This window comes from Papio anubis, chromosome 12 (genome assembly GCF_008728515.1).
Source record: "Papio anubis isolate 15944 chromosome 12, Panubis1.0, whole genome shotgun sequence".
Lineage (NCBI taxonomy): Eukaryota > Metazoa > Chordata > Mammalia > Primates > Cercopithecidae > Papio > Papio anubis.
The window spans coordinates 78,055,784-78,082,220 of NC_044987.1; the positions used below are offsets into that span (position 1 = coordinate 78,055,784).

The following is a 26,437-nucleotide window of genomic DNA, read 5'->3' on the forward strand; positions in this document are numbered from 1 at the left end:
GCTAGCTGACAGAACCCGGGCGCCTGGCGCTCGGGAGGTATTGTCCGTCCCTCCGCGCTTTGGAGAGTCGTCGCCGGCTCACCTGGCCGTGGGCGCGTCCTGGCCGCTGCAGCCGGGAGCGGGGTGCCAGCCGCCGCCGCCGCCCCCGCCATGGTGTCCCCGGTCACTGTGGTGAGTGAGCGAGCGAGCGAGCCAGTGCCCGGCGCGTCTGGAGCCCACCGGCCTGGCCACCGGACTTAGGCAGGCCGAGCTGCTAGGGGCCGAGGCGGGGCGGGGGTCCCGCGGCGGCCGGCGTTCCCCGGCGGGAGGCGGGCGCTGTCACGGTCTCCCACTCCTCAGACTCGCGGCGCCCCTCCTCGCTCGCCCCTCCTCGCTCGCCCCCAGCCCGCCCGCGGGAGGGAGGAAAACACTGGCCACGTGACTCGGAAGCGTGACTTTGTTGATCTCCACGTATTTGGCGCCGGTCGGCGGGGTCGGGGCCCGGGAGAGGGAGGGGACCGCTGGCGGCCGCCGGGTTCTGCGTAGGCGGACCACGGGGAGGCGTGGGGGCGGGGAGTGCTGGGAGGATGACGGGGACCTCCTGGGAATGCCGTCCCAAGTTTGTTTCCTAACCTTCCCCATTTTGTAAACAAGTTGGCGGACGCCCCTGAGTCTAAGGAGCGCTGATAACGCGCTGGAGGAAAAGGGGGCATTCTCTCTGACATCCCCTGCTTTTCAGACTTTCTCAGCTCGAGCCTTTTGTCTCGTCTCCCCATCCTCCTTATTCTACTATTGGCTTCCCTATAACTATAAGAGTCTCCCCAGCTACTGCTGGTATCTCCTTCTAGAAAATATGGGGCTGGGAGAGGCCATGGAGCGGAGGTTAATGCTCCCAGGGGCTGGCAGGTGGTTGTTGGGCATTGTGGGCCTGGGCATCCCCTCCAGCCTCCTCCTCTGACCATGCCCCTACCCTGACCATGCCCCTACCCTGACCAGCCTTAATTTCCATGGGAAGTAGAAGTCATCTCTTCTCACTGCTCTTACCTCTGGCAGAACAAGGAAAGGCTTGGAACCTGGACCCACCCATCTGCCTCTTCCCAATCCTCATCATCACAGTCTGATTAGTCCTTAAGTACCTGGTGGTCTGGGAGTCTGAGTGTTTCCCAAGTCCTGTGTTGGACAGCTCACTTAGCCAGAGACACAATCACTTTGGGCAGAGTGTGGGTGTACAGGGAACCCCAGCTGCTCCATATCACCCTCAAGGAATCTGTTAGCAGCCCAAGGGAGTTTCAAGGATCACAGATTCAGAATATCGCTGCAGCCCCCTCCCCCAGCTTGGACTCTGCCTGCAGTGGCCTTGGGGACAACCTTTCTTTAGCTGCCCTCTACTAATCCGGCTGAGACCAAGTCAGCTGCTCTAACTTCCCCCTCTCAGTTCCCCATCTCCCAGCCTGTCTGCTGGCTCCAGATCAGAAGCTGGGAAGAGAACCCCTCCCCCCCTTCCTGCCTCTTTCTGGTGTGGCTTGAGTTGTTCTTGTTCTCTGGGAAATGAGACTGACTGACACACACCCTCCCTTCCCTCAATCCTTGAAATATTTGGTGTTTGAGGGACAATTTTCTTGCTCCCAACTCATGGGTCCGTTTGTCTAGCCAGCATCCCTAGCATAGCTCTCCTTGCCCTTGATGCCACCTTCAGGCTGGGGCAGGTGGAGTGGAGGCTGAGGAACAGATTGATTGAGGAGAGAGAGGCTGTGGTGGCTGAGGTGGTTGGCATTGCCTGCCTTCCCACATTCCTGGCACACACCTGGTGTTGCCAGGGCCCTAAGGCTGCACCCTGGCCCCATGCTGAGGATCACGAGTTGGCCAGTCAGGGCGTCTCTGTGGTTTCCTACTGACTTCACTCCATTCCAGACAGCTGGGGGCTGTTGCTGGCAGAGAGGGGGGCCAAAGGGGCCCTGAGGAGGGAGAAGGAGGGGGCAGGAAGGGAGAAGCACACTAGGCTGCCGAAGGGGACATTATTCCAAAGGTTGTTTGCTGCCCAGTGAGTGACTATTCCGGCCCAGCCCCAGGGCCAAGAGTGGAGGCAGACAGCAAGGACAGTGGAGCCCTTCCCCCTCCTAGTATACTGAGCCTCAGGGCAGTGATGGGTTTGGCCACAACCTGCTGGTTGGTAGAGGCAGGTCAGGCGGGGTTTCTCTGTGTCAGTCTTCTCAGGTTGGGGGTGGAAGTGAGGTGGGGGTATGGGTGGGAGTGTCTCTGGGTGGATGCCTAGGCTGAGGATGCTGGCTTTAAGCCCCCAGGTTCTGAGTGCTGCCCTTGTCCTGTGTCCTCCAGGTGAAGAGTGAAGGACCCAAACTGGTGCCGTTCTTCAAGGCCACCTGCGTGTATTTCGTGCTCTGGCTGCCCTCATCTAGCCCGTCGTGGGTCAGCACCCTCATCAAATGCCTGCCCATCTTCTGCCTCTGGCTCTTCCTTCTGGCCCATGGCCTGGGATTCCTGCTGGCCCACCCTAGTGCCACCCGCATCTTTGTGGGGCTTGTCTTCTCTGCTGTAGGTGACGCCTTCCTCATCTGGCAGGACCAAGGATACTTCGTGCATGGTCAGTGGCCATAGTAGTTGCCTGGGAGGAGTCCTTAGGCTTGGGGATAGAGGGGTCCTGGGGCTGTGGGCAGAGATTTGGAAGAGGGAGTTCTTGAACCAGAGTATGGGGAGCCTGAGGGTTTCTGAGACCAGGGACTGTGAGGGTCCCTGTTAGGGGATGACCTCGCAGGGGAACTAGTGATCAGAGTCCTTCAGGGGACTGGGGTGGGGGTCTTTAACTTTAGATTTTCTTACCCCTGTTATCCCAAAGCAAAGCTGCTGGGTTATCCCAAACACTCCACTCCATCCCTACCCCCACCCTGTTACTCATTCTTCATCAAGCTTGCCCTCAGCTGCCTTCGCCCCTCTTACCCCCAGGTCTGCTGATGTTTGCTGTGACCCACATGTTCTACGCCTCGGCCTTTGGCATGCGGCCACTGGCTCTTCGGACAGGTCTGGTGATGGCAGTGCTGTCTGGTCTGTGCTATGCCCTCCTCTACCCGTGCCTCTCAGGTGCCTTCACCTACCTGGTGGGGGTCTATGTGGCCCTTATCGGCTTCATGGGCTGGCGAGCTATGGCAGGGCTGCGGCTGGCCGGGGCAGACTGGCGCTGGACAGAGTTGGCAGCTGGCAGTGGTGCATTCTTCTTTATCATCTCAGACCTGACCATCGCCCTCAACAAATTCTGTTTTCCTGTGCCCTACTCTCGGGCGCTCATCATGTCCACCTACTATGCGGCTCAAATGCTCGTCGCCCTGTCAGCTGTCGAAAGCCGGGAGCCTGTGGAACACTACAGACTGAGCAAGGCCAACTGAGGTGCCAGGGTCCGGTCACCCCTCTCTCCTCCTGGGGCTGGGGCCCAGATCCTGGGAAGCTGCAGGAGCTGGATCAGGATGGCTGCAGTGCCATCCTGGGGCAGCAGGTTCTGCCTGAGGAATTTGCAAGTTTGAGTGGGGAGGCTGGAAAAGGATCTCCCTAGTGGAACTCGTGGTCCAGGACAATGCTGAGAGCTAAAAGAGCCAGCCTAATCCCTGACTGGAGCCAGAAGTAGACATCTCCCCACCTCTACCCCATCAGGACTTTCAAAAGCCCTCCTGGAAGGTGATGGTGCTCAGCTTCTTGATACACCCCCTTCCCCTACCAGGTGGAAGAGTCTGACTCCATGTGTTATGCCTAGGACCAATGGCAGTGGTTCGTCCACTCCTCCCCTTTTTCATCTGCACAGAGTTGAGGGAAATGGGAGAATCTGTGCTGAGAAGACTTAGACCCAGGAGCCCCTTTCACAGGCCCCTAGTTGGGAAGACTGGATGAGAGTGGAGCCTCCCTTTTCCCTCTTCTATCCTTGTTACTTGAACAATCTCAATCTCTAAGTGGTGGGTGGGGATATGAAGAGGTGTGGATCCAGGCTAGGCAGGAGAGAGAACTTTTTTGGTCTCGGAGCTTGGGGTCTCAAGAATTCAAGTGGCCCCATCTCTCTCTCAGGCAAGCCCAAAGCTCAGGTCCCATATACCACCCTTAGATCCTGTCCCCAGGGCTAGGGTGAACCATGCCAAAGGAGGGGGCCAGCTTCTGTGTGTGTGTGTGTGTAGCCTGTCTCCTAGTCTGCCTATGTCTTTCTCTGCTATATGTTTCTGTCCTGCTGTCTGTCTGTCAAAAGTCTCACAGAGAGAGGGCCTCAGGGAGCTGCTGAGGGGTGCTGAGCCTGGCTCAGGGAGCTGGGACCTCTCCCCTCCAACACACATACTCACAGGGCTTTCCTCCTTGCCCCTCCTACACTAGGAGCAAGAGGAGGGGGCTGAAATGACACTCTGGGGTTTTAAGACCCAAGGCACATTCAATGCAAGGGGAGCAAGGATGGGACAACTCCATCTTCTGCTGCCCATGTGAAAAAAAATAAAAATCAAGAGCCATTGGCTGCTCTGCTTGTGGGCCTGTGTGGCACATGCCTATCTTGGAGAGGGCATGGGGGCATGGTGCCAGGGGCTCTGGCTGTCCTCACAGCCTAGTCACAGTCCTGGGCAGTGCATCTTGGTGCCAGGCTGGCTCCCTGGCTCTGGTGACACTGTGCTGGTTGGAGTGTGTCTCACTTCCCTGGTGTAGGTGAGGATGTGGTTTAGAAGGATGGGGGATGGGTGGTATTTGTCACTGTCCAAATTTGTCCTTGTTGTACTCCCCTGTGCACAGGTGCCCAGCACCCTTGGTGACATTTAGTTATCCAGTGTCACCTATTGCTGCCCACCTCCTCCCCTCCCGACTCGAGACCTGCTGCTTCCTTCAAAATGATCCAGATTCCCTTCAAGCATCTCCCTCATCTTGGACTCTGGGCTTAGTTGAACAGCTGGGAGCAATGGGATTAGATTGACTGATTCATTCATTAGATGTAAAGCCCTGGCAGAATAATGTATCACTCTGCTCCAGGAGCATTTGCAACTTAACAGGCAATGCCCTAACCCAGAAGTGGAAAGGGAAGCCTTCGGTGGTGGTGGATATGCCATCAGTAGAGGTGTTGCACATTTGTGGGAATGTGATTTAGGAGACTCAGGTGTCATGGGTGGTTGGATGAATCAGTGATTTCCAAATTAGTTTTTACAGAGATTCCTGGTAAGGGGTTAGCGAAGGAATAATGAGAGAAGGCAGGCTCAAAGACCCCCTATCCTTATTTCAAGTCCAGTAGCTTCTTAGGTTGCGTTTTTTTGTTTTATTTTGTTGTGGAAGGAGTCCACTGAAAAACGTAAGTTTGAAACAGTGAGCTGGATGATCAATCCTTTCTAGCTCTGAACCCTGGATACTAAAGAGGGAAGATCTTGATCCTTTCAAACTTCAGAACTCTGAACACAGACCTACCTAGTGTGAAGAAATGGGAGATAGCAGGATGGGGAGAAGGATGAAGTCAGCAGGACTTGCCTCCAAGCTCTGAGGGGAGGGATAAGGTGCCATGTGGATGTGGAGGAGGGGAAGGGAAGTCTAGGTCCAGTCACAGGAAGGCTGGTCACTGCTTTGTGGGTGGGTTTGGACTAGGCTTTCAGGGGTCCAGGTCTGGGATTCCCTATCATGCAATCACATCCATCCCCTTGGTCCCTGCTGTATACCACCCTCAGGAACAGGAAAGGATGAATTTAGTTTATTGCCCCATCCCTCCACTGAATGTTTACGTTGACAAACACCAGAGAGCAAACTGGGCTTCCTACACCAGGCCATGCAGAGGACCGGCCAAGAAGCTCCACATCGTAACAGCCTCCTGATGCCTGGACTGGGCTGGAGCTCACATAAGGTGCTTTGATTTCTTCTGCAGACTCTCGGTGATGGATGCTACAATTGACTTATCATCTTTGTCTGAAAGAGCAAAGCAAGTATTCATTATATTAATGATGCTGGGGACCAGGGAAATTCCAAACTGCTGGACTTCCTATGCAGGAAACCAGGAGCTGGACCCTGGGACCCTTAATCTTGGGTTGGCAGAGCGGAAGGGGCGAGAGCTGCCATTTATCTAGCAGTTAATATTTGCCAGGCAATTCTGTACTATCTCATTTAAACCTCACAGTCCTATAAAGAAGATGAGAAAACAGGCTCAATGAGGTAGCTTGCTAAGGTCACATGGCTGGTCAGTGGCAGAGCCAGGGCCCTGGGCCCACATGCTGTGCTTACAACCAGAGTTGAGTTATCAGGGATCTCTTTAGCTGTGGAATGAAAGCTGGATAGCGCCCACAGTGCCTTCCCTGGCCTAGTTCTTTTACACAGCTCAGCAGCCTCTCTGGAGATACTGTCTCAGTGCCAGACACTTAGCTAAGCACTCAAGAGACAGAGCAACATGACAAGGTCCTTTCCCCAAAGAAAGGTATCTATAACTGGACAAAAAAAGGTTTGTAACCATGGAGACCACAGCAATGGAGTGTCATGGAAGGTTCAGGAGTAGCAGAAGATGAGATGAGAGGTGGGGGAGGGGGAAACCTTGTTGGTTTGGGATTTTACCATGAAAGGAAAGCCGGGGGAAATTTAAGCAACAGCAAGGCAGGCCAGCTTTGCATTTAGAGTTCATGCTGCTAGCTGTGTGGCTATGAAGACAGTAGACTGGGAAGGAATAAAATGCTTCCCCCATGTGTGCACACATGAGTAGAAACATGGCATGCATGTACAAAAGGGAGGGTTCCCTTCGCTCCTCCCCTTGTTTGTGCCCCCCACCTGCCCTTATCCTAGACCAGTTTTAATTTTGATTGCACATCAGAATCACCCGCAAAATTTTGTAAACACAAAGGTTATTTCCAGAACCCTGCCAGAGAGATCGTGATTGGTGAGTCTGGTTGAATCCTGATCACAAGTATCTTTTTTTTGAAGGCAGGTCTAGGCTCACCAAGAGTTGCAAACCACATCTTATCTAGGGATTGAGAACTCTTATGTCTGCAGGGACCAGGCATATAACAAATGACATCGAAAGGATGGGAGAGTGGTAAGAACTGTGGCCAACTAAGAATGTTTGCACCACCTGTTGGTAGTCAGGTCAAAAAACGGTGCCAGCCAAAAAAAGAGCTGACCAATGGCCCACAAGACCAGCCTTTTGCGCCTCTCCCCCTCCCGGAGACCGGACCCCGTGGCGCCCTCACCATAGACGGTGAGCATGCAACTGCTGCAGTCCTTGCCCAGCTCGTTCTCCACCAGCACGCAGTAATCGCCGCTGTCCTTGAGCGTGCAGGTGGGGATGACGAGGGTGCACACGCCGCTGGTGGAGTTGTACCAGAACTTCGAGTTGGCTGTTATGTTGACGTCGCCCTTGTAGAGGGTCACTGTGGGTCGCGGGTTCCCAAGGAAGGCGCAGGTCATGGTGCAGTCCTGGCCGCGGAGCACCGTGTGTGGCTTGAGGGGCGTCAGGAAGCGCGGTGCCTGGCGCCAGTCCTTCTTCTCGTAGGGCTTGAGCTTGGCGCTCAGGTCTTCGACTGCGCGGGCGGGGCGGGGCGGGGCGGGGCGGGGCCGGCCGTGAGCGCGCCCCAAGGCCCCCACCCACCACCCACATCTTAGAGCTCAGCTTACACGAAACCCCGAGGACCTAGGCCAGATTCCCAGCGCCACTAACTCTGGGGGCCCAATGTTACACTGGTTCCTAAGGGCTCCCCACCAGCCCCCAGACCTCCCCCGGACCCCCCAGCTCCGTCCCCAGCCACTCCAGGGTTCTGCCACCCAAGCCATGCTTTCCCATACACCCGGGGCCAAGATGTCATTCCAGCGCCAGCTTCCTGGACCCTGTTATTCCCAGCCTTTAACTCCGCCTCCAAGCTTCCCCTACGTCATATCAGCGTCCACAGTCTCCCGTCTTATCCCTTTAGCTCCTCAGTTGGAGTTTCCCGATGCAGCCCCCACCCTTAACCCCTAGTCTCCAGGGATCCCAGCCATCCTCCTGGCTCCCTAGAGCCCTCCCCTGTTCTCTGCCCGGTTAGACCCTCCCCTCAGCAGAACGCAGTCTAAGTCTGTGCTCTAAGTCCCTCCGCAGCCCCTCCACTGTCGTCTCCGCCCCCAAAGGTACCTCCCCACCTCCACTTTAGTCTCACCCCTAAGTATCCCGAAGAAAGCCAACATTTCTTTTGTTTTTTTTTTTTTTTTTGAGACAGAGTCTCGCTTAGTCGCCCAGGCTGGAGTGCAGTGGCGCGATCTCGGCTCACTGCAAGCTCCGCCTCCCGGGTTCACGCCATTCTCCTGCCTCAGCCTCCCGAGTAGCTGGGACTACAGGCGCCCGCCGCCTCGCCCGGCTAGTTTTTTGTATTTTTAGTAGAGACGGGGTTTCACCGTGTTAGCCAGGATGGTCTCGATCTCCTGACCTCGTGATCCGCCCGCCTCGGCCTCCCAAAGTGCTGGGATTACAGGCGTGAGCCACCGCGCCTGGCCGAAAGCCAACATTTCCTTCTCTCCGCAGCGTCCCAGATATTAACTGTTCTATCTCAATGGTTTTCGGATTTTATCCTGCCTCTTGGGCACCCTTTGCGATCCTTATGTCATCCCCACCATCAGGGCACCCAGACTTACTCTGGTCTTTATTGATGAGCCAGGTGTCCTTGGAGTCAAGTGGCTCACTGTCACCGATTTCATTCCGAGCCACCACTCTGAAGTAATACTTCCTGCCTGGGAGCAGCCCGGTCACTGTGTACTTGTTGCTGAAGACACGCTCGGCTGCCGTGTACCAGGTGGCGGTGCTTGCATCCCGCTTCATGATGACATAGTGAGCCTCACTGTCCTCCTGCACATCTGGGCTGTGGTTCCAGGTCAGAGTCACTGTGTTGGGGACTTCCTCAAACAACCGTAGGTTTGTGGGGGGCCGAGGGAAATCTGGAAGAGTTGGAAGATCTGTCAGCGACCTTGGGGGACCTGAAGTATTGTGTCCCCAACCCAGCCATCTGCCAAGTCCGATGGTAGATAAGATGGGGCAAGTCTCGGGCAGCTGGTGTCTTGGAGTCGGAAAACTATTTCTGAAGTCTGCTTTGCCATTTACTAGCCTTGTGACCTGGGGTAAGTTACTTATCTGAAACTTCTTTCCTCAGTTGCAAAATAGAGCTAACAATGACTATTTCATAGAAATAGTGGGTAAAGAGCCTGGCATGTAGTTACTGTTCAGTAAAAGTGAATCCATTCCTTCCTTGGGGGTTTAGAGCTTTATTTTAAAGCTCCCAGCTCTCTTTAAGCGGTCACCCCAATTTTTAATGGATTCATCTCCATTTGTCCCTCCTGCCCCTCACTCATTTCTACTCTCTCTGCTGACCATACTCTGTATGATAAAGTTTTGCTCTGGGTTGTCAAAGAAATCTTCATGACCCTAAGGCACAACTTTCCTGTGGTAGGAACTCAAGCAGCACTGGGGAGCTGTACTTTGGAGAGTGTGCAGGGATGGGTCCTGGAGGCCTCTGCCTTCTCTCCATACCTGCTACGCGCACATGGATGTCATAGTGTGCTTCTCCAAACTCATTCTGAAGCAAGATTCGGTACACCCCTGAGTCAGAGCGCTTGGCGCTATTGATGAGGAACTGGGAGTGGTTTTTGCTCTTGGTAATTGTTTCTCGGCCCTTGGTGGGAACACCATCTTTCTGCCAGATCACGTCAGGTGGTGGTGAGCCCTGAGTAGTGACAGGAGATGGCACAATTGGTCACGCAGATGATATTTGGGGGCAGGCCTTCCTCCATTGTCGAGGAGTTTCCCGCCAGGCTGTCGCACTAGAGGTCTGGTGAGGGGCAGAGTCAGAGTCAGAGACTGTGATGGCTACAATAGCCATTTTGGTTATTGGAGAGTGTATGGAGGTCAGGGTCAGGGACAACTCACGGAGAAGGCTGCATGGATGCAGAGGGCTGTCCCAGCGCGAACCACCATGTGACTCTTCAGCCGGGCACTGAGGTCAAACTTGGGTGCAGCTGAGATGGAGGAGACAGAGGTGGAGGCATGGATCTCTCTTTCAAGAAGACTCTGCTTTAAACCTCCTCATCAAAGCCTTCCCAACCTCTCCTCTTTTATGCCCCCACTACAGGCCATACGGACATCTAGCTGCCCTGCAACACTGTGAAACATTTATTTGTTTTCTTATCTGTCTCCTTCTACTAGTATGCAAGACCCTGGAAGGCAAGTCCTGTGTCTTGTTTCTATATTCTTAACACCTCCTTTTGAAACTGCCATTGCAACAATTATAACAGTGAGAAAATTATGACAGTGAAAGAGATCTGATCTAACCAACCCCCATCTTACCTTTAACCTCCAAACTGCCCTTAATAATTCCTGGTTTCGGCCGGGCGCGGTGGCTCAAGCCTGTAATCCCAGCACTTTGGGAGGCCGAGATGGGCGGATCACGAGGTCAGGAGATCGAGACCATCCTGGCTAACACGGTGAAACCCCGTCTCTACTAAAATACAAAAATAGCAGGCGGTGGCGGGTGCCTGTAGTCCCAGCTACTTTCGGAGGCTGAGGGAGGCGGAGGAATGCGTGGGCACCAGGGAGTGAGCTTGCAGGCTGAGATCCGGCCACTGCGCACCAGCCTGGGCTACAGAGGGGCCCTGTCTCAAAAAAAAAAAATAATAATAATAATAATAATAATAATAATAATTCCTGGTTTCAGACCAAGCTAACGTTGGGAGAGACATTTTTTAAGTTTATAGTTTAGATGATAACAGTCCTTCCCCTAAACTAAATCACCTTTGCGAAGCTAATGAAAGGCCACCAGGTTAGGAGGATGTGAGGAGCCTGAATTCTGCTAAGGTGTAGACATAAAAGATTATCAGCCATTATTCCAGAGATCTGCAACTCCCCAGCTACTCCTGCAAATACATCACTATTGTAGAACCTAAGATTGGTCGTTGAGATGTCTTTTCAGGTTTTTGCATTTCTGACGACTGATAGCTCCACCTGGACCTGCTGAGCCCCCCACCCCACTGGTCCTGTGGTCCCACTCAGAAGCAGACTCCCTGGCCTCTGAATTTTTGGGGAGTTGATTTGGGTAATAACTCCGTCTCCCATACGGCATGGCTGGCCTTGTGTCCATTAAACTCTTTGTTGCAATGCTGTGGTCTCAGTGAACCGGTTTTGTGTGTGCAATGGGCAAGAAGAACCCATTGGGTGGTTATACTTTGACACACAGTGGATGCTATTTGGCACACAATGATTGCTTTAGTGGGGGTGCCCCTGAAGTTACCCGTAACTTTGTCCAGGCACAATAACTATGGATGACTTTTTCATGATCATAGCATCATCCAATTTTCCTGTGGGATGAGGCCCCAGAGGAGAAGGTTTGGAGGTACCATGTTGGGCATGAATCCCCAGCCCTCTCTGTCTCCTCACCTGGTGGTGGCATGGCACGGACCCCCTTGTCTAGCTCCACAGGCTCCCCAACCCCAGCCTCATTCACAGCCCGGATTCGGAAGAAGTATTTTTGCCTCTCGGTGAGTCCTCCCACTGTGTAGCAGGTGCCTGAGATGGGGATCTTTGTGCACTTGGACCACTCCTTTGTGTCTCCAGTCCTCATCTCAAGGATGTAGCCAGAGGGTGGGTCTCCCTCTGCAGGCTCCCGCCAGGCCAGGGAAATGCTGGAGTTGGAGGAATCAGATACATGCAGGTCCTGGACCAGGCCTGGGGGTTCTGGGGTAGAACAGACATGTAGTCAGCGCCCCCCGCCCAAACTCATCTCCACTCAATACTCCTGAACCCCATCTTTCACTACTTCTAGCTCCAGATCCCGCAGTTAACACCCTCAGTACCTAACCTTATACACTCAACCTCCAAATTCAAATTCAGTTGTCTTACTGTTTCAACACTTTCATCCTTAAACTCAATACCCCTTAAATTCAACATACCCCACACATTCAAAGCTTCTATATTCAAAACCCCAGCCTTTAACCCAACCATCTCCACCACATCCACTTCCAGGCAGTACCCTCACCTTGCTTCCTAAATGCAACACCCTCCAACCATCTACCTCACACCCTTACTCAACCCTCAGCTTGCCTCTCCTACCTCACCTAACTAGAAATACACGAAATTTAAAAAACATTTTTGTACCCCACCTCCTCACTGTCCCTGACTCTCAGTCTTTATTTGCTGACTTTCTCTTGCATGTGAATCTTGTCCCTCTATGAGACTGGCAGTTTCCAGAGTGTAGAGACTGTGGTACCGCCTGTCATACTTCCCCAGGGAAGAAATTCTTTCTCTACTTTGAATGGGCTAATTCCATTATGTGTCAGGACCTGGCAGCCCCATACTCACTAACAGGATCCTTGACCACTACTGAGCTGGATGGCACACTGGGCTGTCCAGGGCCTGCCTTATTTACAGCTATAACTCGGAATTCATATTCTGTGTCCTCCAGGAGACCATTCACAGTGCACTTGGTGCCTGAAATGGGAAGATGAGGGGTTGTGAGGCCAGAGGCATCCATGGGGTGAGAACAAGAGTGAGAGACATAGAAGAGGAGGTCATGGGATGTTGTTAAAAATTCCAGAAGAGCTGGAGGAGGGACTCTGTCAGCAGCTAATGGGTCCACTCAACAAGACCACCTTTGGCCCCTCCTGGGCCTCTGTCCCAAGGACCTCACCCTGGATGGGGTCCCTGTTGACTGGCACCCACAGGTTACTGCCTTTCTTCCTTCGTTCTACAATGTAGCCAAGCACTGGGGCTCCCCCATCCTGGGTAGGGACATTCCACGTGATGGTCACAGTCTCTTTAGTCACATCAGTCACTTGAGGCTGGGAGGCAAAACCAGGAGGCTCTATGGGGGACAGAGAGAGCACAAAGGTTAGGAAGGGGAGCATGTAGATAGTTGCCCACCTCATGCTGACTTCTGCCTCCCCTGCTTAAATAAACTCAAACCAGTGATTCTTTTTTCTTTTTCCTGTTTTAGAGACAAGGTCTCACTGTGTTGCCCAGGATGATCTTGAACTCTTGGGCTCAAGTGATCCTCCTGTCTCGGCCTTCCAAAGTGCTGGGATTACACGCATGAGCCACCATGCCTGGCACAAATGATTCTTAACTTTGCTTGCACATTAGCATCAAGTGGGAAGTAAAAACAAAAATGAAAACAAAACAAAACAAAAAAACCCTACTAACAACAACTAGTGTCTGGGTCCCGCCTACCCATATTCTATGCCTGGTGTGAATGGCAAGTATTATTAGCATTATTAAAGAAACCAAGTGATTCTAATGTATAGCCAACATTGAGAATCAGTGACTTAAACTTTTCCACAGTGTGACCCCCAATCCCATTATTCTCAATCTACTGTCCTGACACGAGATTTGGAGATCAGTTGGGAGAGGTATAGCAAGTAATTAACTTGCAGTAATAATAATATTATTATTTTTGAGACAAAGTCTCACTCTATTGCCCAGGCTGGAGTGCAATGGCACGATCTTGGCTCATTGCAACCTCCGCCTCCTGGGTTCAAGCAATTCTCTTGCCTCAGCCTCCTGAGTAGCCAGGATTACAGGAGCCTGCCACCACGCCCAGCTAATTTTTGTATTTTTAGTAGAGACAGGGTTTCACCATGTTGGCCAGGCTGGTCTTGAACTCCTGACCTCAGGTGATCCGCCCACCTCGGCCTCCCAAAGTGCTAGGATTACAGGTGTGCGCCACTGTGCCCAGCCTGTAATTATAATTAAAATGCCAATGTTGTCAAGGGTTTTCTGTGGGGAAAAAGTTAGAGTGGTTTCAAGGTTATCCCTAAAGCAACATCATGCTCACTTGGATTCTGGGATGACTTCTGGGATGGAGAAAGAAGTGGAGTCAGTTCCCTGAAGTTGTGTACGTCCTGGGTATACCCATGGGAGTGTGTTGTGCATGTGATATGACTGGACAAAGTTGAGAATTCCTCCCCAAAATGATGTTCTGTTTTTACTCTGGAATCAGTCCGTCTCATGAGACAGCTAGAGAGATGTTCCTGTGGAATTCCCCACAGATCAGTGTTCATCCCTGGCTGAAGGCCCCCACGCTGACCCCTGGGTTCCCCACTGAGCACCAGGCTATCTCACTGACCTATGGGATTTCCTGCAAACACTTCTTCCGTCTCCAGTGGGTCACTCACACCTTCTGAATTGACTGCCAGGATACGGAACTGGTAGGCTTTTCCCTCTTCCACCTTGTTGGTGGAGAAGTTGGTGACTTTGCCATCCACCTCGCCTATCTTAATCCAGGACTTCTTGCCAACTGCCCTCCGTTCCACTATGAACTGTGTCACAGGTCGTCCACCATTGTCCTTTGGGGCCTTCCACTTCATGTGCACACAACTACCTGAGAGCTCCAGGAACTCCACCCGACCCTGTGGAGGCTTCGGACGGTCTGGGGACAGAGAACAGCTTCAGAATGGGGCGTTGGAACAAAGGATCAGAAGAGCCTCCTCCCACTCATCAAAGGTCTGCCCAGACTAGGGTATAGCTGGATTTTGAGCTTTTTGGACCCTTTGCCCCTCCCTGTGTCCATCATCCCTCCTTCTAAGACTTGCCCAAACAGTTTGATCCTTGCCCCCGTGAGTTTCCCATCTGCCTAACAATGGGTAGACTAGAGACCTTAGGGTCCCCTGCCCTTAGCTGATCTCCCTGTCCCCTTCCAGACCAGTTCTCCCCTTCTGAGCTTTGAGAACACCAGTGCTTTCTAGTACCACCGTTTACCTTATGTTATAATTACAGTCTGTCTACCAGTTTCACACCTTTTGGATTGAGGAACTGCTGGGGATACTTCATCTCTGTGTAGCCAGCAGTGAGAACACAGAGGAGGTGCTCAGTCTTGCTGCTGAATTGAAACTCAAACTTTCCCATCCCACAGCTCGATGGAAATGCAGGTGGAGGAGGTGGTGATGGCGTGTATGTGGCATGTTGAATGTAAGTACATTCAGGCCAGCTCCTTATCTCTTTCCTTATATCCTCATGTTCAGACAAATCCCAAATCCCATTCCCAATCCCCATTCCATCTTTCCCACGTTATTTTGTCTCCAGCTGTATCTGACCTCCCACCTCACCCTGTTTCACTTTCAAACTCACTACTCTTTCCAATCAACCTCACCTCCAACCCTAAATCCACCCCTTTTTTTGTTGTTGTTGTTGCTTTTTTTGTTTGTTTGTTTTGGAGACAGAGTCTTGCTCTGTCACCCAGGCTGGAGTGTTGTGGCCTGATCCTGGCTTACTGCAACCTCTGCCTCCCAGGTTCAAGCGATTCTTGTGCCTTAACCTCCCGAGTAGCTGGAAATACAGCTGTGTGCCACTACGCTTGGCTAATTTTTGTATTTTTAGTAGAGACCGGGTTTCGCCATGTTGGCCAGGCTGGCCTCGAGCTCCTGACCTTAAGTGATCCACCTGCCTTGGACCCCCAAAGTGCTGGGATTATAGGCGTGAGCCACTGTGTCTGGCCAATTTCACCTGTCTTTCACCTCATTTCCACCTTACCTCCTATCAAGTTTTCCTCTTCAAGTCAATAACAATACTTAAGTAACATATCTGAAAGTATATTATGTCCTGTGTTCTTAGCTGTGCACTTTAAATTCACTAGAAATGGATACTAGAAAAAAAATCACCCTGTTCTAGGTAAGAAGCTGAGGCTTAGGGAGGTTCACTCGACCAAGAGCTAGCTGGGAAGTTAGAAAGCAGGCTCTGACTGCAAAGCCAGCCTTCTAGGCCCATTCCCAGCCCAAACTTCAACTCTATCTCTGGCATCCTCCTCAGCCTGCCTTCTGCCCTGAGTCTGGGCAGCAGATGCCCTCAGTTCAGCCCAGCCCAGACCAGCCCTGCCCTTACCCAGCACACTAAGGTGCAGAGTGGCTGTGGCTGAGCCGTGGTCATTCTTGAGCTTAAGCAGGACGAGGCCACTGTCTTCACGCACACAGTTGGAGATGGTGAGCAGCGCCTGGTCTTCCCCGCGCTGCAGGGACACGCGTTCCTCCTCCGTCACCTCCATGCCATCCTTGTACCATGTCACTTTGGGCAGCGGTTTTCCCCGGAAGGGGACGTTGATGTGGGCCGTGTGGCCTACCTTTACGGTGATGGGGTGTGCGGCCAGTGCCTCCAGTACTGACGGGTCGATGGTAGGAGGATCTGTGGGGCGGGGCGGCAGGGAAGGCTTGAGCATTGGCATGGAGGAGCCCATGGGGCAGGGGAGAAGCCATGAGCTTGTGGGTGGGCCAGGCATAGTTGAGCTTTGCCTGCCTTGGACAGATCCATACCTGCGATGAATACAGAGGCTTCACTCTCCGCGCCCTTGGCCCGGAATGTGTACTTGCCCTCGTGCTCAGGGCCCATACTGGGGAAGATGAGCTTGTGCACTGCACCCTGCTTCACAATCTGCACGCCTGGCAAGTCCGTGATCTGGGGGCCAGGGGTGGGCGTGAGTGTGAGCATAGGATAGGTCTACCTCCTTCACCCCCTTCCCTGGCCCCTGCTTCAGACCTCCTTGCCGTCCTTCAGCCACACACCCTCCACCTTCTCGTCGTTTAGCACTACACACAACTCAGCCGGGCTCCCAGTGGCTGCGTGCACGTCGGACATCCCGCTCTTCACTGTGGCCAGGCGCTCTGGGGAGAAAGGTGGGCAAGGTACTGGCTCAGGATGTTGGGGTGGGAGGGACTTCTGGGAAAAGGGCTGGTGGCGATGGTCATGGGACTGGTCAGGGGTGCTGCGTCAATCAAAATAATTTATGATGAGCAGGTGGCTTGCCATTGTGGTCCATAGGTCATTGGGGGATGGTCAGTGGGGGGAACTGGAGGAATAGGTGGGAGGGGGATGGGGAAAGGTCAGTGGCTTGGGAAATGGTGACCAGAAAAACTGGGAGATGGCTAATGGGGCATTGATTAGTGAAGGGTGGTCAGCAGGGACTTAGGATGCTGGGTTGAAGAGGGAAATAGATGGTGAAGATGCAGGCGGTCGCTGGAGTTGGGATGTTTAGTTGTGGTTATGCTAGACTGTGGGATACATAGGGTCATTGGGGGTTGAGGGTGGCCAGGGTCTGTGAAAAGTGGTTTATGGTTAGGTAGTAGGAGATGGTTGGGATCAAGATGTCTGGGATATCAGGGTTGCTGGGGATGGTTAGAGTCTGAAAGTGAAGGACGAAGTCAGGAAATTTGGGACAGAGTCTGGAAGATGGGGGATGATAGTGTCTAGGAGGTATAAATGTTCAGGGCATGGGAGGTCAGAGATGGTCAGAATTTAGGAGGTGAGGGTGATCAGAGTGGGGAGACACAAGTTGGTCATGGTTTGTGGGAGGGTTGGAGTTAGTGGGAGGGGGCAATTGATGTCCGCTGTAAGGGAATGCCAGGGTCAGGTGGATTGGTCAGTGGGGATTGATAGGGCAGGTGTTACCCTCTACAGTGACGATGGCAGTACTGTAGTATTCAGTAGGGTCTCCATCCTGCATGGCCACCACGGTGTACTCGCCACCATCACTGAGCTGTGCATCCTCAATGACCAGCTCTGCTCGCTTGCCCTCGTGGTTCATGCTGTACTTAGTGCCATGCATCAGCAGCTGCCCATCCTTCTTCCAGCGCAGTGTCACATCCTTGGATGTCAGTTCACACTCCAGGCATGCACGGCTCCTCTCTTTCACACGTACATTTTTGAGGTTGCTCTCAAACTTAATGGGGATGCCTGTGGATGGACAGACACTTGGGCCTGCTCCTAAACCACAACATCTTTTTTCTGCAGCTACAGAGCCATGAGCCCTGTCCCTCCTTCTGGCCCCAGAAAACACAAGAACTTGTGATGTTGAATGTGTTTGTGTGCAATATGTGACTCACAGAAGTACCTGACAGGGAGAGTGCTAGCTCTGGCCCTGTCTTGCTAGTTGACTATATAAAACTCATTTACCTGTCTTGAGTCTCAGTTTCCTCATATGTAAAATGGGGTGAGAACTTTTACAGTTCTCACTATCTCTAATGCCCCCTTGGAGCTCCAGCCATACCTGCATTGTCTCTCTAATGTCTGGACATTTATACATGCTATTAACTCTGCTGGGGATGTTCTCTACTCTCCCTCATTCTCTGAAAGTGGAACTCCTTTTAGTTCTTGGTAAAGCTTGGACATCATTCATTATATTATTTCTGACATTGCCAGGTGATGACTTTTCTTTGGTCTTCTACAGCCCTTGTGACTCCCTCCGTCACAGCAATGATGATTCCATGTGATATAGATTCCAGGTGCAGTTCAGATGTATGACATGCTCATTGGTGTACCTACATTATGTGGGAATTCCCAAAGTAGTTGTGATAGCAGAATGTAAGTAGTCAAGAGTGACACAGATGTGCTGTAATATATGACATTAGAGACATAGACTAATACTTTCTTGGTCCACGATCTCACAGCTGATAGTAAGATCCCAGTGTGTCTTGACTCTTGGAATAATAACTGATATTCTAATTTCATTTTCATACCTGCCTCCCCTACTAGACTAGGGGTTAACAGAGGGGAGATCCCTCTATCTTTCCAGTACCTCTCACAGGGCTTTGCAAAGAGGAGATGGATGGATAGATGGATGTATAAATGATGACTACCTGCATGGAGGTTGCTGTGTCACAAAGCCCACCCCTTAGGCTGTTGCCCAACGACTCACGGTCAATAGTGAGCTGGGCCTTTTGCACCAGGTTCCCCGCCTCAGCAGAGAACTCGCCGCTGTCACTGAGTCTGGCATCCTTAATCTTAAGCGTATGGGTCAGACCATCTTCGGACACTGTGATTTCATACTTGTCATCCCTCTTCAGCTCCTTCCCATTGAACTTCCACACAAAGTTGGGCTCTTTCTTGGAGAGGCGGACCTCAAACACAGCTGTCTGGCGCTCTGTCACTTTCAGAGGCTTCATCTCTCCCAGGAACTTCAGTGGCTCATCTGCAGCAAACAGCAGGAGGGGCAGTCATTGGGCTGGTCCCTCGTGAGGGGGTAGAATGGTGAAGAGGGGACTCACGTGTCACTGGCCTCCTGTAGCCCATGGCTGGGGGGAAGCACCCTTCCTTTGGTTTTGTTTTCGAGCCCTTCTCACCTGGAGTCCCCTCCTATGATGTTCACGTGGTCTTCTCCCCAGTAACGGTAACAGCAATTTTAAAAGCACTTTTGTGGTTTTAGATATGTTCCAGGCACCATTGTAGCCATATTAATTCATCCGATGATCATATAGGTAGATTCCATTATTCCCCATTTTGTAGATGGGGAAACTGAATCAAAGAGAAGTTAAGTAACTTGACCTAAATCACATAGCTCATAAGTGGCAGAAACTGGGATTTGAACTCTAGTAGTTTAGCTCCAGAGTCTGTGTTCTTTTTTTTAACTTATTATTTTTTTTGAGACAGGGTCTTGCTTCATCGCCCAGGCTAAAGTGCAGTGCAGGATCATGGCTCACTGCAGCCTCAGCCTGCCGGGTAGCTAGGACTACAGGTGTGTGCCACCATACCTGGCCAATTATTTATTCATTTTTGTAGAGACAGGGTTTCACTATATTGCCCAGGTTGGTCTTGAACTTTTGGCATCAAGCGGTTCTCCCACCTCAGCCTCCTAAAATGCTGGGATTACAGGTGTGAGCCACGACGCCTGGCCTAGAGTCTATGTACTTAATCACTATGCTGCACAGCCCCAAGGTACTTATTGTCTCATAGTCCTCTCCCTTACATCTGATGCTTCCTCCCTCTATTGACTCCCATCCCCACACAATCCTTTCTTGCATAGTCCCATAGTCCTCTTCAATATCCCCATGGACCACATCCCTGGCCATTCCTCTCTTCCAACCCGACATGTCCTCCTTGTGCCCTTGCATGCCCCCACTCATACCCAGCACTGTGAGCTCTGCACTCATCCGCTTATCGCCCACGGACAGGCTGTAGATGCCAGCATCGTTCATGTTCACGTTGCTAATAACCAGCATGTACTTGGTGCCCATCTGCTTCACATCGTACTTGCCCAGGGAGTACTGGATCCTCAGTGGCTCAGTACCCTGCCTCATGGAACAGGTAGGAAAGCTGATGAAGGGCTTTAGGAGGAGGCTTCCAGAGGTCTCTATTCCCCAATGCCAGCCTAAGCTGGAGGGTGCATGTCCAACCCTCAAGACACACAGAGGTTCCTATGATCTCTATAGCCTCATCATCTGGCTTGGTGGGATCCAAGATCCCTGCCTCCCCACAGGCCTCCTCACAGGCCCGAGCTCTTAATATGCATGAGTTCATTAGATGCTTTCCCTTAGAGGCAAAGATCTTCAGTGACCTTTAAGACTGTCTAATCAAGCCTTTCAATTTAAAGATGGGTAGACTGAGGCATAGACAGAGGAATGTGACTGTCTTACGTCACACAACAAAAGGGTGAAACAATTAACAGTAGAGCCCAATTCCAGCCTCTTTCAACCATACCAGGAGGCATCCTCTTGATGGGATGGAAGGAGAGGCTAAGGCTTATGGATAGTGAGAGAAGGGGGTAGAGAGGAAGAGATATTGCCAAGGTGGACCCTGGCTAGGCATCCCCCACCTTGATCCATATCATCTTGACATTGGGGTCTTTCAGCTCCATTATGCAGTCAAAGACCACTGTGGTGTCAACCTTGGTCTCTTTGTCTTCCAGGGGCTTCAGAATCCGGATGGCCTGAGAGATTATGATAATAAAATGACAAGTGTCAGTGGTACCCAGAGCCTGCCTAGACTGTGTCCTCAATCCTGGATAAACTCTTAAGCGTATGGGGAGAAATGACTAGGCTAATTAGATAACAACCTGCACTGCTCCACTGATCAATTTAAATATTTAGGAGGAGAGGAATATTATGGGGGATGAGCAAAAAAACAAAAAAAAAACAAAAAAAAACAAAAAAAATCATTCATAGAATAGTCACTATGTACCTGGGCCTATTATATAGATTCTCTAATTCCAATGTAGATGCTTAATGAGTTGGTTGAGTGAACCAGTGAATGACAGCAACAACACACAAACAAATGAAAGAAGGAAGTATAATTTTCATTTTGTAGATGAGGAAACTGAAGCTCAGAGAGATGCCCAAGTTCACACAGCTAATAAGGCAGTAGAACTGGGATTTGTTTGTTTGTTTGTTTTGAGACAGAGTCTTGCTCTGTCACCCAGGCTGGAGTGCAGTGGTGTGATCTTGGCTCACCACAACCTCCGCCTCCCAGGTTCAAGCGATTCTCCTGTTTCAGCCTCCCAAGTAGCTGGGATTACAGGTGTGCGCCACCACACCCAGCTAATTTTTGTGTGTGTGTATTTTTAGTAGAGACAGGGTTTCATCATGTTGGCAGGCTGGTCTCGAACTCCTGACCTCAGGTGATCCACCCACCTTGGCCTCCCAGAGTGCTGGGATTACAGGCGTGAGCCACTGCACCCAGCCTAGAACTGGGATTTGAATCTAGGTCTATCTGACTCCAAGGTCCATGCAAGTATATCAGGGAGTGGTAAAGACAGAAGTAGAAGGAAGGTGACTTGTGCTCCCTTGCTGCTTTCAGAGTAGAGAGTATGCCTCTGAGTATGTGTGTGCAGAACTGGGGAGACCTTGCTGCTGAGAAATACACAGGCACTAGCACTTTGGGTGAGGCCCTGCCCCTAGCCTGCAGGCCCCTGCTCCCTGCAGGGTACTGACCTCCACCTCTACTTTCTTCTTCATCTCTTTGAGCTTCCTGAGCAGCCCCCGAAAGTCGGTGAAACCGTACTCCATGCAGACCTTCTCAAAGTCTTTCTTGGGCACTTTGGACAAAATCTCCAGCATCTCTTTCTCATTTACCACCTTCTTCTGCTGCTTCTTGGGAGCAGGGGGTGCCCTAGGAGAAGGAGGAAGGGACTAAGCTTGTACACAATGCCTCTCCCAACCTTGAGAAACCCCTCCCTACTCCATAGATTCTTGGAACTCAGGGCCCTGTGGAGAGGCCTTTGAGAGGCTTCAGCCCGGATGAGGAGACAATATCTTGGGCAGAGGGACCTGCCAGCCTCACCGCTTCTTCAGCATCTTTTTGAAGTCCATTTTCTCTTGACCTGAGGACACACAGAGGGACAGGTTCAGACAGGGGGAGTCTGGCCCCTAAGAAGAAAGGCCAAGAGGAAGGGGCCAACTCACCTTCTGTTACCAGCAGAGATACAGTATAGATGGCATCTGCATGGTCATTGCTTGCAATACACTTGTAGTTGTCAGAGTCATCTGAGGTCAGTGGCTCCAGCTGGATCAAAGTCCGGCCATTAGAGGGGGAAGGAAAAGGAACCACAGGGAGACTTTCTGTGAGATAAGGAATGAGGCCTTTTTTTTTTTTTTTTTAAAGGGGCCAATAGGAGCTGAGTGTTGGGTATACGTGTGGAGGATTGAGCAGCCTATATGATTTGGAGGTACCAGCTAGCAGTCAGTGCGAGTATGCATGTTTGTAGCCTGATTCCATAGCAATAAAACTGTCTGCTTCTCCATCAGACTTTCCCCCTTGGCTGTGAGCTCCCAGAAGGCAGGACTTCCCCTGTGTTGTAACTCTATCTGCAGTTTCTGGCATCATCTTGCTGAGTCTTCATTTAATACAATTTACTCCTCTGTACCAGGCACTGGGCTGAGCCCCAGAAGGAGCGGTGGTGAGTAAGGCTGATTTGGTACCCGTCTGCATGGTGCTTGCGGAAGCCTGCTAGGCTGTCAGAAACCAAGACTCTCAGAAAGTGTCTGCTGAATGAATGAGCTTGTGTAAGAGGTGGCCAGTAGGGGGACCTGGGGCAGCTCCTATGTGTTGTGCGGGGCTGAGAGTCCAGTGATGATGGGTCTTTGGGAGGAGACTACTTCTGTCTGTGGGGAAAAAAGGAGGCTCTTTGCCTTTCACAACGGGAAATCGGGCCAGGATCCGAGTGATTATAGGATCAGAAGTAATTATAGGCCTAGATCTCTGTGACCCATCCCTCTCTTTCCTCGAAGGGCTTGGAGCCAGGGGTTGCAGCTGGGCAGGCCCGGCTCTCAGAAAGTGATCCGGAAGCTGATTAGACCTAAGGATGGTCTGTCCTTGGGGAGGCTGTTCTAGAGGGTTCAGCTGGAGAGTCCAGAGCCCCTGACCCTCAACCCTACTCTACGGACCAGTCCCTGCGGCACCTCTCCACCCACAATGGTCCCGCCCTCCATGGCTACGGCCACCGTCTTGGTCCCGCATTCCTTTTGGCTCACTCGCCTTGTGGACACGCCCCTTCACTTCCATTGGGCCCCGCCCCACCACGTTCTGGCTCTGCCCCTGCTCTGCTCTGCCCTGGGGGTACTTTGGGTCCTCTGCTCATTCGGGAAAACCCCAGTTCCTGACTCCGCCTCTCTTATCCTGCCGCAGTTCTCGGGCCGCCGTTAAGGCTCTCATTGGTGAGGAGACTGGCGGCACGCCCTGGGGGTCCCTGCCTCTGGCCTTCTCCGTAACTAGACTCCGGCTCGGCCCCCGCACCTTCAGCACGTGTTCCTTGTTAATGCTGTCGTAGAATATCTTGGCGGACTCCTTGATGGGGATGCCGCTCTCCCTCTTCCAGGAGATGTAGGGTTTGGGGTTCCCCTGCACCCGGGCTCGGAACACGGCTTTGTCCCCTGCGATGAGCACAGGACGCGTTTTCGCCTCTTAGCCACCAGGCTAGAGCCTCTGCCACCCTCTGCCGACTCCCCGCCTCCTCCCAGACACCTGGGCCTGGCCCCGGGCAGGGGAGGAACCCTCGGGCAGGCTCTGCCAGGGTTTAGCATTAGAGGTCGTTGGGGTGGAAGGGAGGTTGGGGACACTCGATTAGAAAGCGAAGCACTGGGGGCCTGGGGAGCCATGGGCAGCAACACACCCTCGGGCGCGGTGACCGGGTGAGGCTTCTCCACGAACTCTGGGACGCTGTCGCCCGCAGGGATGTTGGAGCTCCGGGTCACCAAGCTGAAGAACTCCACTGTGCTCGAGGACTTCCTCGTCACGACCTCCTCTGTGGAGGCAGGCGAGAGGTCAGAATGGGCTCCAGGTAGAAGCCCAGCTCGCGATGGGAGGACTGAGCTTTCTTGAGGGGACGGTGGAGCATGGGAACAAAGGGCATTTAGGGAAGTGGGACCAGGACCAGCTACGTGGGGAGAAAGCAGGGTGCGTCGATGGGCCATTGTGTTATGGCAAGTTTCAACCACTAGGGGACGCGAACTCCTTTCCCACACCTCAGTGGTCCATTACCTTTATGGGGCCACAACCCTGAGTCCTATTTTTTTTTTTTTTTTTAAAGGTGGCTTCTCTTTTGGAATTTTCTTGGTCTCTTAGGCTTCTCTCCTGGAAGTCCTGGTCCCCCAGTAGCATTAAGAGGGGCTAGGCCTGCTTCTGCCTGGGAGGTCTGTAGCTTGGCTGAGCTCTGCTCTAGATTTTCTCCCTGCCATTCTGTGGGTTCAGCATTCATTGCCTTGGCAGTAGTGATTCTTGAGTGAGGGACAGGACACATTCCCACTCCAGTGGGGCTATATATGGGAATATCCTTATCTGAAAGCACATCTTCAATGTGGAAATATAATTTTATATTTGGAAGACAAAAAACTTTTTGCAGCATAAAACTACAGAAAATCTTCTTGGCTGGTGAGTTATCAATTCATAACAATTGCTCCGAATCATGGAACACTTTCCTTGAGTCAGGAACTGTGCTAGGCACATATCAGAGGTGATTTTATTTAATCTCCACAGTATCCCACTGAAGTAGGTGCCTTTAGTATCCCACTAATCTGACAGAGGGGGAAAAGTGTGTTAAGAAGCTTTCATGGCCTGCTTTTAAATAGGAACCAGAGGTCTCAAACAGGCAGAATGCAGGGGATACCTGGCCTGCAGATGTCTTTTATGTGACCTCCACAATGTTTAAACAAAAAAGTAGCCCTACATCTGAAATAGAAAGATTTCACATAAAAATTCGGATTTCTGGATTCTCAACACTGGACTTGTATTCCCATATGGCAACAGTCAGTGGGAGGTGAATAGTGGCTGCCCCTTTAGATGGGATATACCATCTAGTTTACCCCAGTCTCTTCCCTACATTTATGTTCCCTGCCTGGGCCCTGTTGGTCAGTGGTCTTCAGCTTTGTTTGCACATTAGAATCCATGGAGAACTTTTTAAGAAATACCTGATTGAATGGTCTGGGGTGAGACTCAGGTACTGCCATATTTTTGCCCTCCTCCCACCCCCTGCTCTAAGGTGACTCTGATGTGCAGCCAGGGCAGAGAATCACTGCTATAAATCACTTGAGTTTGGAACTTCTGGTCTAGACCATATGCCTTGAGTCCCAGCTGTTCCACTTGCTCTGCCTCACTGGCCAGGAGGTGTTGGTTGGTATAGAGTATTTATCTGGCCTTGACTTCTGTGCACAGAAGACTTTGAGAGACTTTATCCATTTGAGGCTTTGAGGGAGGAGCAATGACTGTGAGAAGGGGTATCCAATGTCTCGGCCCCTGGCCATCTTTTAATCTCTTTCCACTAGAGACATGACTAAAACACTCTGTTCAGCTCTGAGACCATTTCTCAGCTTTCCCTTGGATCTGCCCTCCTCCAAGTCTGGCCCCAGTGGGCTAAAAGCCTGGAAGCTAAGGTCACCTTCTTGTTTATGTGTTCACCTTCTCTCTCCACTGGTAGCCCCAAGTCTCCTATTTCTTAAGTGGAGCAGGGTCAGCATTACTGATATGTAGATAAGGTGGCTACCCTCCTAATTTCCCCCATGCCTGAAGTTCTACCTTTGGAGACATAATCCGTTCACCTATGGCTCTGATCTCCTTCAGCAATTAAGAGCTTATCAATCATTCACACACATCCACACGATTGATCTTTTCTAAGCTGTTTTCCTGGAGATCTGATATGTGGTGTACATCCAGCTGACTGAAGCTTTAACAAAGCCCAGATTAGAAGCACACATTGGGTGGGGGTTGCTGTTGGTATTGTGGGCTCCTGAGGGGCCCATTAGTGGCACAACAGGGGCCACCCAAGGGATAGGTGTAGAGGAAGAATAGCTGCCCTTCCCGATCCATTCCCTGCCCCCATTCCACTTGCCTCCCACGATCTTGGTTGTCTGGGAGAAGGTCTGCACGTGGGTGGTGGAGCTGGAGAACTCCATGGACACGTGCTCCTGCAGCATCTGCTGGCTGTGAATGGTTGTCATGGTGACAGCAGGCGTGGGCACTCACCTGTGAGACTGGGGAGAGGATGTGGCCATGAAGGACAAGATAGGGAGTAGGAGGGAGATTCAGAGATGTTATGTGTGTATTCAGACATAAGAGGAGATGGAAGCACACAGGAGAGGGCCAGGAGAGCAGTCAAGCTCTCTTTTCTTCATTTCCTAGCTCCCTTTTCCTGGTTAGTTACCAGACCCAATAGTCCTGTCCTCTCACTGAGCAACTCCAAACTATTCCAAGGTCTCAGAGGGAGGGGTTATAGGGTTTAGACTTACCCAGCCAACCAAGTAAGGCCTGGAGGGAGTTGAGGATACCTATTGATAGCTA

The 26,437-nt window shown here is 51.8% G+C and overlaps 2 protein-coding genes across 2 annotated transcripts; one reads left to right on the top strand and one right to left on the bottom strand.

Moving 5' to 3' along the window:
• Positions 1-6,125, top strand: TMEM86A (transmembrane protein 86A). Its single transcript, XM_003910146.4, has 3 exons — positions 1-171; positions 2,314-2,578; positions 2,938-6,125. The coding sequence occupies exons 1-3, from the start codon at positions 151-153 to the stop codon at positions 3,372-3,374; spliced, it is 723 nt and encodes a 240-aa protein (XP_003910195.1). The 5' UTR covers positions 1-150; the 3' UTR covers positions 3,375-6,125.
• On the bottom strand, positions 5,665-26,202 carry IGSF22 (immunoglobulin superfamily member 22). The gene is made up of 22 exons (XM_009186449.4): positions 25,989-26,202; positions 23,778-23,909; positions 23,402-23,538; positions 22,072-22,171; positions 21,950-21,989; positions 21,601-21,778; positions 20,487-20,600; positions 19,800-19,962; positions 18,594-18,866; positions 17,348-17,632; positions 16,439-16,563; positions 16,216-16,357; positions 15,791-16,087; positions 14,040-14,342; positions 12,606-12,779; positions 12,278-12,406; positions 11,357-11,653; positions 9,854-9,942; positions 9,458-9,650; positions 8,569-8,868; positions 7,158-7,487; positions 5,665-5,892 (listed from the first exon to the last, which is right to left on the bottom strand). The coding sequence occupies exons 1-22, from the start codon at positions 26,095-26,097 to the stop codon at positions 5,822-5,824; spliced, it is 3,981 nt and encodes a 1,326-aa protein (XP_009184713.1). The 5' UTR covers positions 26,098-26,202; the 3' UTR covers positions 5,665-5,821.
• Positions 26,203-26,437: the final 235 nt, after the last annotated feature.

Coding starts and splice junctions, on each gene's coding strand:
- IGSF22 (XM_009186449.4), bottom strand. CDS start 26,097: ATGACAACCATTCACAGCCAGCAGATGCTGCAGGAGCACGTGTCCATG. Junction 23,539..23,777: donor CCCGGTCACCGCGCCCGAGG/GTGTGTTGCTGC, acceptor TGCTCATCGCAG/GGGACAAAGCCGTGTTCCGA. Junction 16,358..16,438: donor GGCTGAAGGACGGCAAGGAG/GTCTGAAGCAGG, acceptor CCTGGCCCCCAG/ATCACGGACTTGCCAGGCGT.
- TMEM86A (XM_003910146.4), top strand. CDS start 151: ATGGTGTCCCCGGTCACTGTG. Junction 172..2,313: donor TGGTGTCCCCGGTCACTGTG/GTGAGTGAGCGA, acceptor TGTGTCCTCCAG/GTGAAGAGTGAAGGACCCAA. Junction 2,579..2,937: donor CCAAGGATACTTCGTGCATG/GTCAGTGGCCAT, acceptor TCTTACCCCCAG/GTCTGCTGATGTTTGCTGTG.